Source organism: Cyprinodon variegatus, unplaced genomic scaffold, assembly GCF_000732505.1.
Source record: "Cyprinodon variegatus isolate N-32 unplaced genomic scaffold, C_variegatus-1.0 Scaffold416, whole genome shotgun sequence".
Taxonomy (NCBI): Eukaryota; Metazoa; Chordata; class Actinopteri; order Cyprinodontiformes; family Cyprinodontidae; genus Cyprinodon; species Cyprinodon variegatus.
The window spans coordinates 346,505-359,403 of record NW_015150869.1 but is presented as its reverse complement, the minus strand read 5'-3'; the positions used below and the strand labels follow the sequence as shown (position 1 = coordinate 359,403).

At 36.4% G+C, this 12,899-nt stretch overlaps 1 protein-coding gene across 1 annotated transcript in view; it reads right to left on the bottom strand.

The window, feature by feature from the left end:
* LOC107093245 (high affinity choline transporter 1-like) overlaps positions 1–11,176 on the bottom strand; it is a 21,766-nt gene extending 10,590 nt beyond the window's left edge. Inside the window, exons 1-4 of the mRNA XM_015388182.1 lie at positions 10,944–11,176; positions 3,511–3,719; positions 3,302–3,415; positions 1,635–1,790 (exon numbers count right to left, since the gene is read on the bottom strand). Coding sequence (XP_015243668.1) covers positions 1,635–1,790; positions 3,302–3,415; positions 3,511–3,694 — 454 coding nt within the window. The 5' untranslated portion in view covers positions 3,695–3,719; positions 10,944–11,176. The remainder of the gene's footprint in view (positions 1–1,634; positions 1,791–3,301; positions 3,416–3,510; positions 3,720–10,943) is intronic.
* Positions 11,177–12,899: the final 1,723 nt, after the last annotated feature.

Sequence of the window (12,899 nt, the reverse complement as noted above, 5' to 3'; positions counted from 1 at the left end):
CGTTTGTAAAAAAAAAAAAAAAAAAAAAAAAAAAAAAGAATCATCTTTTTGCTTTCTCCAATGATGCACTACTTTGTTTGTGCATAAAATAATAAAAGTTTGTGTTTTTCCCAAAATGCAGAATTTAAATTATGATTATAATAATTATTATATATTATTATTATAATTATTATTATTATAATTCTCCACTAGCTGACACACTGAATCACTTTGGTTAGTTTAAACCTATTGCATGATACATGGAAACCGAATCTCAGTTAGTTTATGTCATTACAAAAAAAATATAATTTATGTTGATAATGTTCATATCTCACTCCCGCACCCCGACCCAGACACACAGTCACTCACACACAGCACATATATTCATTAGATACATTAATACACAAAGTCAAAAACAATGTTTCTGTAAATTGTGTGAATTCTAAAAATCAAAAGTATGCAGAGGTAAAAATGAAACATTTAAAATATTTTCACAATGAGAAAAAACAAATGCATAATGAATTTAAAGATATGTTTGCAACGTGTTTTTTTTATTTGAACCAACCAAAGTAAAGGCAGACTTGCAGCATGGTACTGATCCAGAGGGAGCATCCGGGTCGGTCAAGGTGTGTATTGTGAGAAACAGACTAGTGAAGATTCACTCTGGATCTTTAAAAAGTTCAGGTGAGTTAGAATGCTTCAGACTACTTCTGAACATTTTGAGGGAAAGGGGTCGTTTTTGTGCAGTCTCATGGATATATCAATCGCATAAATAAATTTAAATTTAATTGCTAACTCTTACACTGCACAAAAAAATCTAGAAACAAGTACAAATTTCTTAAATTAAGTGTATTTAGCCTTAATTTCTATATGTAAACACATAATATTTCAGTATTTTTTTGAGTATTTTTACTCTTCATATAAGATAATTGGATAATATGCACGTGAAATAAGACAATATAATTGTTTTTTCTTATGTCAAATGTAAATTATTTTTGTTTCATTGGCAGTGTCTCACCAACCTCCTCAATTGAAGAAAAAAAGCACTTAAATTAAAGAAAAATGAGTTATTTAGATTACAGTTTTTTGCATTGTATATGTGGCTTCTTCTCTCACTGTCAATCAAATGAACCCTGTGGAAATGATGTAGGAACAGAGCATCCTCTTATTTCACCTTAATAGCATCAATATATTTTGTTATACAGTGTCCGCCTTCAGGCTGATGACATTTTTTGTTTCACATCGAATACTCATTATCTTGTTTCCCTAGTATAAAATAAACTAAATGCTGTTTTTAATGCAAAATGTACATAACCATCTAAAATGGCATTACAGGAATGATTTATCCCTGAGTGAGTTGAAATAAAAGGAAATGCATTAATTAAAGTTTTACTTCCATCTCAAAATATATTGCGTAAAGCTCTTTGTATGTTGTTAAAAATGACCCGATACACTGTGTAGACAGAGCTAAATCCTCATTAATAAAAAGTGTAAACCTTTTTATTACATGTTTTTCTTGCTTCTTGTTTTGGGCTCTACACTGATAAACTGATGTGTTAAATGTTGTTCTACTCTCACATTAATGCAAATGTTGTTCACTGAGGGGTGATCCAGCACACAGTTAAATGACAGTTATACAGTGTGACATAACGTACCCAGGCTGACAAGTGTGCGTGCCACCCAAAGCACATCGGCCACAAGCGCAGGAAAGATGAGTGCACTGCTCAGGACGTTCCCGTATTTCTTCTGGAAAGGATCCATCATTGTCATGTACTTGTTCTCTCTCATAGGCTTGGCAAAGAAGAAGCCACCTGCAGAGGGAGATCAGCAGGATCATTTACATGTGGAAATTAACTAGAGATTACTGTTGGGGACAGTCATATTTCTGTCATTTAAACACCCAGGTGAATAGAAGAGGAAAAGGAAAAGCAGGAAAGTGAAAGGACTCTTATATGTGAACAATAGCAGACACTAATGTTCCTTCCTGATAACACAATAAACAGCTTGATCTGAGATCAAACACTCTTATGGTCAACAACAGACTACCACAGAATGGGGAATGGTATATTTCCTGCTCAGAGACTGGGGTTTTCACTTAGCATTGCTCCAACAGCTCATAGTCCACTCCAAGTGTAGGTTATTTTAGCTGCTGTAAAGTTATACAAGCAAACAAATAAGCTTGTTAGTTTGGCTCATTCAAATATAACCTTCAAAACTTCTAGGTTGAACACATTACATTGCACCTGCTGCCTGATTGCTCACAGACCTATTTTTATCACGAGCAGCCCATTTAATGATCCATGCAGTCAAACTGAGCTTGGGGAGAGCGCAATGCAGTTTGTTTTCCAAACAAGCTAAAAAAACATTTATGTTGAGTTTGCTCCCATGATACGTATTATAACCGGGAAAATGTGTGTGCTTGTCATAGGTTTGTTGCTAAGCAAACATCTAGCACCAACTGTCTTACAGGAACTTTCATTAAATAATCTATTAATGAATACGTTTGAAATTTCTTTGCATATAAGAGATGTTTATATTGTTCTTTAATGTTATGTCTTCCCTAGTGCTAAGCATTTAAAAGGCTTAAATTTTTGCATGTTTAGTTTTAACTCAAATTTAGAGCACATACAAGGAGGGCTTCATACGTTGTGATTCTACAGCGTAAATGTGTGTTAATCCAGATCATTTCACTTTAGCTCTGGTTGTAAGTTTAGAGTTTACCTAAAGGAAGGGGAACCCCTGTCCCAGTGTAAAGCCTTTTGTGGACTTTAACACCTTCTCATCCACTCTTGACCAGCTATCCTGTATCTGCCTAGGCCTGAAATCATTCCTAGAATGATTCGGAGAACCTCAATGAATACAATTCCTTGATGTAAATTATCTGCCTGGAAGCTTCTTCAGATTATGTTTACCCATTCAGCACACTATGTTCCTACCAGTTGGTTAGTTGTGAGTGTCACTTTCCTCTCATTTCGGCTAACGGCCTGCTTGAAGATATGTGGATGACAAGTGTGATTAGTTATGGAGTGAGATAGTGAGGACTGAACACACATATATATACTGTATATATATATATATATATATATATATATATCACATTATTCATATTTTGTTTGTTACAAAGTAGGGAATCTATGCATAATTTCCTGCCACTTAACAGTAATGTGCTGTATTGTGTCAATTAACTGATATATAATCCCAAATAAATTCATTGAATTTAGTTGCCAGTTAGACCTGGCAATTCTTGTACCTCATAATTCTTTACAGCATGGTCATCACTATGGTGACACTATACAGGCAGCCATCACCAAACTTCACTCACCTAAGAAGAAGGTCACGACATAAGGCACAGGCATGAGTGCCCAAACTGCACCAAGTGTTGGGTTGTATGTTGCCTCAGCAATCCCTAGAATGAAACCTCCACCCACCCACGTTGCTGCAAAGAAAAAAGGATAAATGTCTTATTATAGTGTGGTTTAAACAGACTTTTCCAAATTTTTTCCAACTTGAAGCCATTTGCACTTTTTTTACCAGTAAGAGTGAAAATCCCAACAAGCAAGTTAATGTTGCGTCCAGCCAAGAGTGTTATCTCCATGCCGCCTCCTGTGCATTTTTTCTCCACCCTCTTGGAGCGCATGGATGCCCAAATGCCTGTACCCAAAATCACGATGTAGAACAATGCCATTACGACTAGACCCGGGATGTTGAGAGCCATTCTGAGAAAGTTCTGCAGGTGTTTCCTGTTTAAAGAAAGAATGGAGGAAAATGCTTTGATTGTTTAGTACTTATTATTCTGTTACAAAGAAATTAACTCTCTACATTTAACCCATCCCCTTGGGGAGCAGTGGGCTGCCATTGTGCGGCGCCCGGGAGCAGTGTGGGGTTAAGGGTCTTTGCTCAGGGAGCCAGAGTGACAGTGGGACTCGAACTCAGGAACTCAGGATTCCAAGCTCTATGTCCTAACCACTAGGCCACCACTTCCCCAGTACATACAAAAGTATGATTTTTCAATACTTTACAAAATGCATATTTCATTTATATTTCAATATGTAAAACTCAAAAACAGGCAGTCAGACTTAACTGTACAAGGGAACTACAAAACTAAAGCAAAAATGACAAATGGGAGGCAGGCTAGTTGAGAAGAATGGGATGAAAATTGCAGGGGATTTCTTCTTTCAAATAAAAATTTAAATAATTAAAAAAAACTATAAAAAAATAACTTCAGGAACATCTGAACTTTGTTTTGCAAACCAAAAAACTAAGATGTCAAAGAAGTGGAGAAGGCAGCCCTTCCTTTCTATTAGTTCAGCCAGCTGCTGGAGTTGGGTTTCCCCTCTAAATACTTCTGTTTTCTTTTTAATTTCTTGCTAATTAATTTGTCACAAAAAGAGTATTTTCAAGACGTTTATAAGGAAGAAATTACACCTCAAACCTCTGTTAGGTTAAAAAATGTAGGTTCGTAAAAGAAGGACTGATTTCACACAGAGAGGGATTTTCAACAACAGCTTCTGCAGAAGGAGAAGAGAGCCAAACCCAACACTCCAACTCTCTCTCTCCCTCGGACCTCCTCTGCAGAGCCTTTTTATTAACAGAACATAACACATGGTTACAAAACAGAGTATTTTTCTGAAAGGACAATTGATCAGGTCATAAGACAGAATGCTCCACTGACTGAATCACAAGACAGAGCGGCTTCTGGTTGAATCATAAGACATAGTGAAGCATCTCATTTCTCAATGTTCTATATGCATATACATTAATTTTATAATCATCATTGAATAAACCTAACAACCTCATTTGTGCATTTCATTCTTTAAATGTATGAAGTAAGTTTCAAATGTTTAAAATATTTTCAGAGCAGCAACGCTTTGCTGACATACAGACAGTACTAGAAATCCTCAGTTAATACAGCCTCTAATCAGCAAAATATGAACTGTGCTCGCAAGTTTTGAATTAATGTGGGTGTTAATTATAAACTTTGGTGACTGTTAATTTAGAAAAATATTTTGAGTTCTTATGATTAAAAAGAGGCGATAATAAAATATCGGTTTTCCTTTTTTTTTTTTTTTTTCATGTACACCTAACCTAGTAAAGGAGTATGAGCTCTTCATTACTTTTAAAATTTTGTTTTCTAGAAGGTGAGACCACAGCTTGATGCAATATCCAAGCTCCCAGGGACCATTTTCCAACTGTTATCTTTCAAATAATTTTAATATGTTAGAATTAGACTGTCAACTTATCAATTCCCTATAACTGTGTACAGGTTTTTTGGTTATTCTGACAAATAAAACTGTGAGTGAAAACGTTTTCTTTCTGATGCAGATATCTGAGCTTAGCTTACCTGCTCATTATTATAATCAACAAAAAATAATTGTGTTCATCTGTGTCTAACTGTTATCATAAAGACCATGACCATGCAGCTAATGAGCAACAACAGGACAGATGCAGGATGAAAAAAACTACATATCGGATAATTATTTAAACTTTTCCTGTTCATGGATCCAGGTCTGGTTAATAAGAGTTATTCACCCGTATAGCTCTAATACTAGTCTATTTTTGTCAGTTGGAACAAAAAATAAATCCACACTGATCATCTTTTTCAGCCTGTGAGAAGGTAAAGCCAGTGGTGTGTCTGTGCCAGCACTGAATCTCAAATGAATTGCAGTTTTTCTACACCTGATTGAAATGAATGCTGCATGGCATTTCTAAACTACTGAAACAGAAAACACACAAAGCTTCAGCATTTCGTTTACACAGGTCAAACAAATTCTGTTCTGCCAAAGAAAGAAACTTTTTCCCCATAAAAGTCCAACTACAGCTTGAATATTGACCAGTAATTATTATGGGGGCTACATAGCTACTACTGCCCCTAGAACAGCAGGTAGATTAACAGTATGAAAAATGGAAATTCAATCCAGTGGTAATGTAAAAGTTGACTTAGTGTTCATTGGTGAACTTTGCAAGGTATTTTCCTTTCCACTACGGCCTCTCTGTTCTATTTAAGCGTCTATGATTTCCACAGTACAGGCTATTTTGGTAGGCCTCCCTAACTCCGATGTAACAGTAAGCCACACATTTCATGGAGCAGCGAGATGTTTGGGGGGTATCCCTGGTTGGGGATCTGCAGTATATATGTGGAGACCTACTTTAGAGTTTATACTGGTTTGTTTATTATAAAGGACCCACAACTACTATCCAGAAACATATCCTCATTGGGCTGTTATGTTCATCAACTTTTATACTGGAAGTTTTCAAGCATGCAAGTAAAAGGTGTCAAAACTAATCGTTATATGATATAGGGTAAATCATATGTGTTCTGCTGATGTTGCAAGTCTTTATTGAATCCAAGCAAAACTTTCAACATATTTAGATCCAGTGTATGGACATATTATTTCTTTATAGGATGACAAGTTAACATTTAACTCATATTTGCAGGCAGTAACAGTAGCAAGACCATACTAAAAGAAAAACATAAAACCTGATGGCCTTTACGTTACTAGGCAGGTGATTACTAATGTTCAGACTCAACTCAGGATTTTGTCTGTGTGACCTTAACATCAATCAAAAACAGCCAAAGAGCCTATTATTATTTCTAAGGGTGCCTTAACAATTCTGATGGTTATAGCTCATCAACTTTACTGCTTCTCTCCTATACAGAGTCAACTGTGGAGCTAGTTTACTATTATCTTTTCTAAAATGTAGTTTGTGTAGATCAGGGCTTTTATAAACATCTCTTATATCTAATTTGCTCTCCTTTAACCCCCAGTTAGCCTCAACAGAAGACCACTCATACTAAGTGTGGTTCTGCTGGAGGTTTCTTCCTGTTAAAAGGGAGTTTTTCCTCTCCAGTGTCGCTGCATGCATGTTTGGTGTGAGGAATTGCTGAGGAGTCAACACCAAAATGCAAGCAAATATAATTATCACAAGCTCATCCAGGAGGAGCTTAAAGTCAACGACTCAATGAAATCAGCTAGTTTTCTGTAGGTGGAAAACTTTTTTTTTTTTTTTTTTAACCAATCTAACTGTATAATGTGATTGAATTGTCTCTGTAAAGTGCCTCGAGATGATGGTATGGCGTTGGGATTCTGTCAAAAGTTACACACAAAAAATGCTCCCTACAAGCAACTTTACTTCATACAGACGCTCATAAACTACTCTTCACTGGCATGTTTCACGTGTTACATACGCAAACAGAGTACCACTAGGCCCAAATATGTCACACAAGAGTGCTTTTTCTTTCCCTGCACACATGTGGTTTGATCCACATGCGTACAGGGAAGGAGCAAGCACTTGTGTGTGATACCAATCTAACTATTCATGTGCGAAAGTAGTTTAATGTACTTCCAAGGATGTTTATTTTGCCCTCGGGGGTTTTGACAAAAATGTGACGCAGTACTGAGTGTGCAATAGATATACTTTGACTGTTGAATGTGCTTTAATCATTCAGCCTGCCCTAACTGATCTATATTTTAGTACTTGTGAAACTAAAGCACACAAAAAGTGGAAAATATGTGTAATTTTTTACACATATCTTGCAAACCTCAGTTCACAATAGCCCCATTTACACTACCTTATGAAAACGGATCCGTGCCAAGCTTGGATCAGTTAACCAAGCTGATTCTTTACAACCATTTACACAACACTCTAGCACGATTCCTCGCCTCCTAGTGACGATCTACGGTACTACTGCTCTCTAGAGGGAAACAAGCAAACCAACATGGCGGTGCCAGTAACATTCAGGAACTTTGCTAAGATTCAGGCGAAGAAGGCAGCCTTATGTGAATTTACTTAACAGTCGGCTTTTTGGAAGTGGTTACGACAAATGATAGTCTAATTAGGGCTTACAGAAGCAGAAAACAATGATAATCACACTCCTAAGCATAATCATCCCTGGAAATCGTGTGGCACAGTAGGGAAGCTAGTATTTTTATGAATGTCTGAATTTTCGTGATTACTGAGGCTGACTGTAAGGAGATGATGCGGTCTGCTCATATGCACTTTGTTATCAGAGAACCAAGCCAGAGGAACGGAGCCCTACTGATGAACTAGCACCATGTTAGTGCGGTTCGGTTTTGTATGGCGTGGTCCGGTTCAGTTGCCATTTACACTCAACAGTTTGTAGTGTAAATTGGGCTAATGTATTTGGTCGTCCTTTGTGTTCCGATCAGCCAAAAAGTTGACAATTGGAACACAACCACATCTATGTTTTCCTTGTTGCTCCATGTCCTTTAAGATCATTATGCCATTTGGAGATTGCAATTAGCTTTGGATTCTAACTCTGGGACGGCTAGTGTTATGTTTGAAGATGTTCAATGAACTGCGTCCACTGAATTGAAACGGTGAACTGACAGATCAGTTTTAAAGTAAAGAACGTGAACGAGAGCAACACACAAAGCTCACGTTGGTGTTCAATTGATAACGACATTTTTCATTGGATAACGTCAGGTTTTACGGCTTTTAAACAGCATATCTATTGCTAGTACTAGTACTGATCCATTGGTTTTATTCCAAAATAACAGCCATTTTCATCAAAAATATTTGTATATAACTCATGATTATATAAGCTAAGAGATTGTGTTGGTCAGTCTAAAAACGTTATTTGTGATATCAGTATTAAAGACACTGCTGTTGACAACAAAGAACCACAAAGAATATTTTGGACTGACCAACTGTAATTTAAGATCAAAATAGACAGCCAACATATTTTTAAACAACTATAACAATTGATCAACAGAAAAAAAGCATATTCATGAAAAATAAAAAGTAATTGGGCACAGTCGAAGTTGGGATTTTAACCTCAGGCTACAAAGACATGTAAACAATATGATTTTAAAAAGGGAAATGAGTGGACATAATCCACCACTAAAATACTTTATCAAATGAGAAACTACAGCTGAAAGCTATTTTATAATTCGCAATATTTGATGTTGTCAGGTTGTGTGGAGATTTTTATAGGACTCAAATGGAGAGACGGGAGCTAAGGTGAAAAAAACAAAATCCAAAGCTAAGAACTGATCCACAAGGAAAACTCAAGAAGCAAAAAAGCTAGGATACACAACGGGACAATAAACCAAAAAATGATAAGGATACAGCAGAGTAACTGAACAGGAGGTGTATATATGGGAGACAGAAACAATGGGAGGACTAATTATCTAGGAGCAGGTGTAGACAGAAGTAACTAGAAGGTGCGAAGGGAAAGGAGACTGGCACATGGGGGCAACAGAGAGTTACTTAAAAAACACATACACTGCTTAAAGATAACAAAATGAAAATGAAACCAATGATCAATAAAACAAAGAATAACCTAAATCAAAGTGGAACTGAGAACTTAAAAAGAAATTTAAACAGAAGTCCACAAAGGGCAAAATCATGACAGACACTAGTTGGTAATTTTGGATTATTAACCCAGTAATATTAACTGTGGAAATTTCTTCTGTTTGGGGTTCATAGTAAACATAGATCCTGGTAATGAATAGACTTTCAAACCATTTTCTTGTAAACAATGATATATTTTTGAAAAAGCTGCAATAGAGCGAAATCCACAGCTTTAAGATTCAAATAACTCATCTGTAACAGCACATCATGACAAGCAGTTCATCCAAAAATGCATTTGGCATATCAAGAGATTACCTCATTCATCCAGTGCTGACAGTAGACATGCAGCCTGTTTGTTAGCTGATGGATTTTCTCCCATCCCTGGCAATCACTCTTTGTGCTACTGTTTCAGGATAAATATGATGGATAGGTGTTTGCTGATTAACAGCCCAATTACAATATATTTTGCACCTCGAATATCAGGCACAATAATCTGTTTGGGTTTCCTCTATGGTGATAACAAAGTTAGGAAAACAGCTCCAAAAGCTTACAACAACTCCTGGGATTTTAAAATGAACCTGAACGTCATCTGAATACAATCCTGAATATAACCTTGGATGGAGAGCAGTGGACAGAAAACTGGAAAGGTCTATTTGTTTTATTTATTTATTTATTTATTTATTTTTTCGTTGCTGTTTTCTTGTTTTTGATAAGTTTTTTGTAGTTATTCTGTCTCTGTCTCAAGAGTTTCCTGCAGTGTTGCTTTCAAAACATGTCCAGAATTGCAGTTTAATTCTGTAAAACAATAGCGTTCAGGATCAAACATACATCTGTTCACCTTTCAGTAATTTTCCACTCAGACTGGCACTTTGATTTAATCTCTACTTCCTTTATATATCAGCCGTTTTAAGATACACAAAGAGCGCTTACAGGAAAGTGAGTCAAAAGATGTAAGAGTTAAACATTCCCCTTTCTAACATACAAGACAGACTGAAACTCACATTAAAATCTTAATATGTACAAATAGCTAAAGTTGGCTAAAGGCAAAATACTGAGGATGCATGTCGATGAGTCAGAAATTAGATTAAAGATTAAACTTATGTGGGAAGGAAATGCAAAATGAAGTAGCTTTTATCTCATGGTGAGGGCTACAAAGAAAAAAAAAACACAAGTAAAAACCTATGCTTTACTAGACACAGGTAGATTCTTTCATCTGCATGAGAGAACACACAAAACCAAACAGAATATGATTGTTAAAGCCTTGCAATTAATAAATTGAATGAATTAAATGAACTTCTGTTTCAAAACAAAACCAGCTTATGAATTAAACATGGATACTCTCTGCTTCTACAGAGCCCAATTTATTGAACCACATATAGAGAAGACACAGAGAGCCAGAAATCTGTGGTCAAGCATCCACAAAGATCTTTGGCTTCACTCAACCTCAGAGCTATTTTAGGATAGGCATGCCTTCTTATTTAGCATATTGCAGAGTTCTAAGAAGCTCCACATGCAAACAGACTGTGCTTGCCTAATTACTGACATTAGTCGAAATAAAAACAAACTAAAGAAAAAATAACATATGCAGCAATTTGGAAAGAAAGAATAACCAAGAAGCACAGGGGTGAGTATTTTGACTGAATACATACCTACAGGGAACAGTACGTGTCACTTCTTAGTGACGATGTGAAGAGGAGACAAAGGTTTTTTTTCATCAATTGGTGATAATTTTCAGTCCTGGAAAAAAGGGTACATGCAACACTCATCCAGATGGTTGAGGGAAAGACCTCAATGCAAACATAAGAAGAGATTCTACTTAAATCAAATTTGTGTCATTTTTTTTTTTATAAATCGATCTATAGTCTGGAACACTTCAGGGAGAGTTGATTTTGATAGCTAATAGCTTCAATTAGGGAGGATGGAAGGCTCTGGAATCAACACTCCGTCTCTCCCTGGTTTTAAAGCTCACATGGAGGGAGGGGACAGAGGTACAGTATACAAAACAAATGGAAGCCAACACCACAGCCACCTGATTGGTACGCTGGTGCTTTGCTGTGCAGCCAGGGAGCTGCCCTCCAAATTCAGAAACAGCCCCTCCTCTTCTGTTACATATTGGAGGATGGCTTTATGCGTAAGGAAGCACTGGTACCTTCAGATGCTTATGATCAGCTCAATTTACTATATTATTTGGAACTATATTATTAACTGTTTTATTCCAGTTTCTTTGCTTGTGTTTCCAGCTTGTAAATTGACTGAGTTCTTCAATTTTATTCTAGACATCCATTACCATATTAAGACTGATTCACTTCACATTACCGTGTACAAATGTGACAGTCCTCCCACAGCATGGAGGAAAGAAGGATGTCCTCCAGGGTACGCTAGAGCTTGACTTCCTTGCTTTTGTTGTTTTGTCTCTATTTTAGCATATAAAATCGATCACAGGGGAAGAAATATTAGAGCCGGACACTGCAGTAACCTATCAGGCATAAGATTTAATTCTAGCTGAAGACATTTTAAAGAGGTAGGAAAAAACATATGTGTAATACAATGTCAAAGCAAATAGTTTGAGATTGTTTTTAAATATGCTTCCTGAAATGTACATTAAAACTATACTTACATTTAGGATATGAGACGTTGTTTCCATGTCGAACAAAAAACGGTAGAGAAAGAGTTGCCTACTACTTATTATTCAGTTGCTTAGCGAATGATTGTAACCCTGACTTCTAAAAGGCATCAATAGTTTGTAAGGTGAAACTATGTTTTACAAAAGAGGAAGAATTTGCCGATTGGAATTTAATAAACAATTAGGGATTTCTCAATGTGATCCCTGGCATCAGTTTGGTGCCTGATCAAGGGATTTTTAGGTGATCAGTGGCAGGTTTCCATGTCAAAACTCAACTCTTTGAATATGGTTCCTGTGTCATAGAAGAGGCCAACTGTTGTGTTTTGAATTTCCAGCTTATTTGAATTTAAATTAGTTTTTTTTTTAAATAGGATCCGAGGCTTTTATTGAAACACTGTAGGACTTTCAAATAAATAAAAACTACTGCAGCACTGTTTTCTGTCTGTCATGTCCTACATTGAGGCATGGAGCTGGATTAGAGCAGAGCATCTGTGCTCTCTTTACTCAAATTGGCTTCCTAATATATCCACATCCCTTTGAATTGTTCATGTTTGGTTACATAAAAACTCAAGAAGCACACAGAACTTAAAGAAGTATTTTTTGTTTATTGTGACACGCACACACAAAAAAATAGGACAAAATAGCAGAAACCACCACAACCTGAAGTCAAAACCTAGTTGAATAACCGTGTGAGGCAAATCCTCTAAGAGCTTGCCACATCTTGCTGGGAGTTTTGTTAATTCCTCAAGCTAAACTGCTTGCTTTTGAAAAGCTCCCACGATCCCTGGGTGATAGGTGTTTTTGGATTTCCATCTCATACCTGTTTATTTCCTTGTTGTTTATTTTTTAGTGTTTCTATGTTAGTTCTATTAATTTAATATTTTTGTTGAACATTTATATTTATAATACACATGGGCTGCATTCATTTTATGGGATGCTTCCTTTGAAGGCCAGATTCGAAGGCCGAATACATCATAGCACG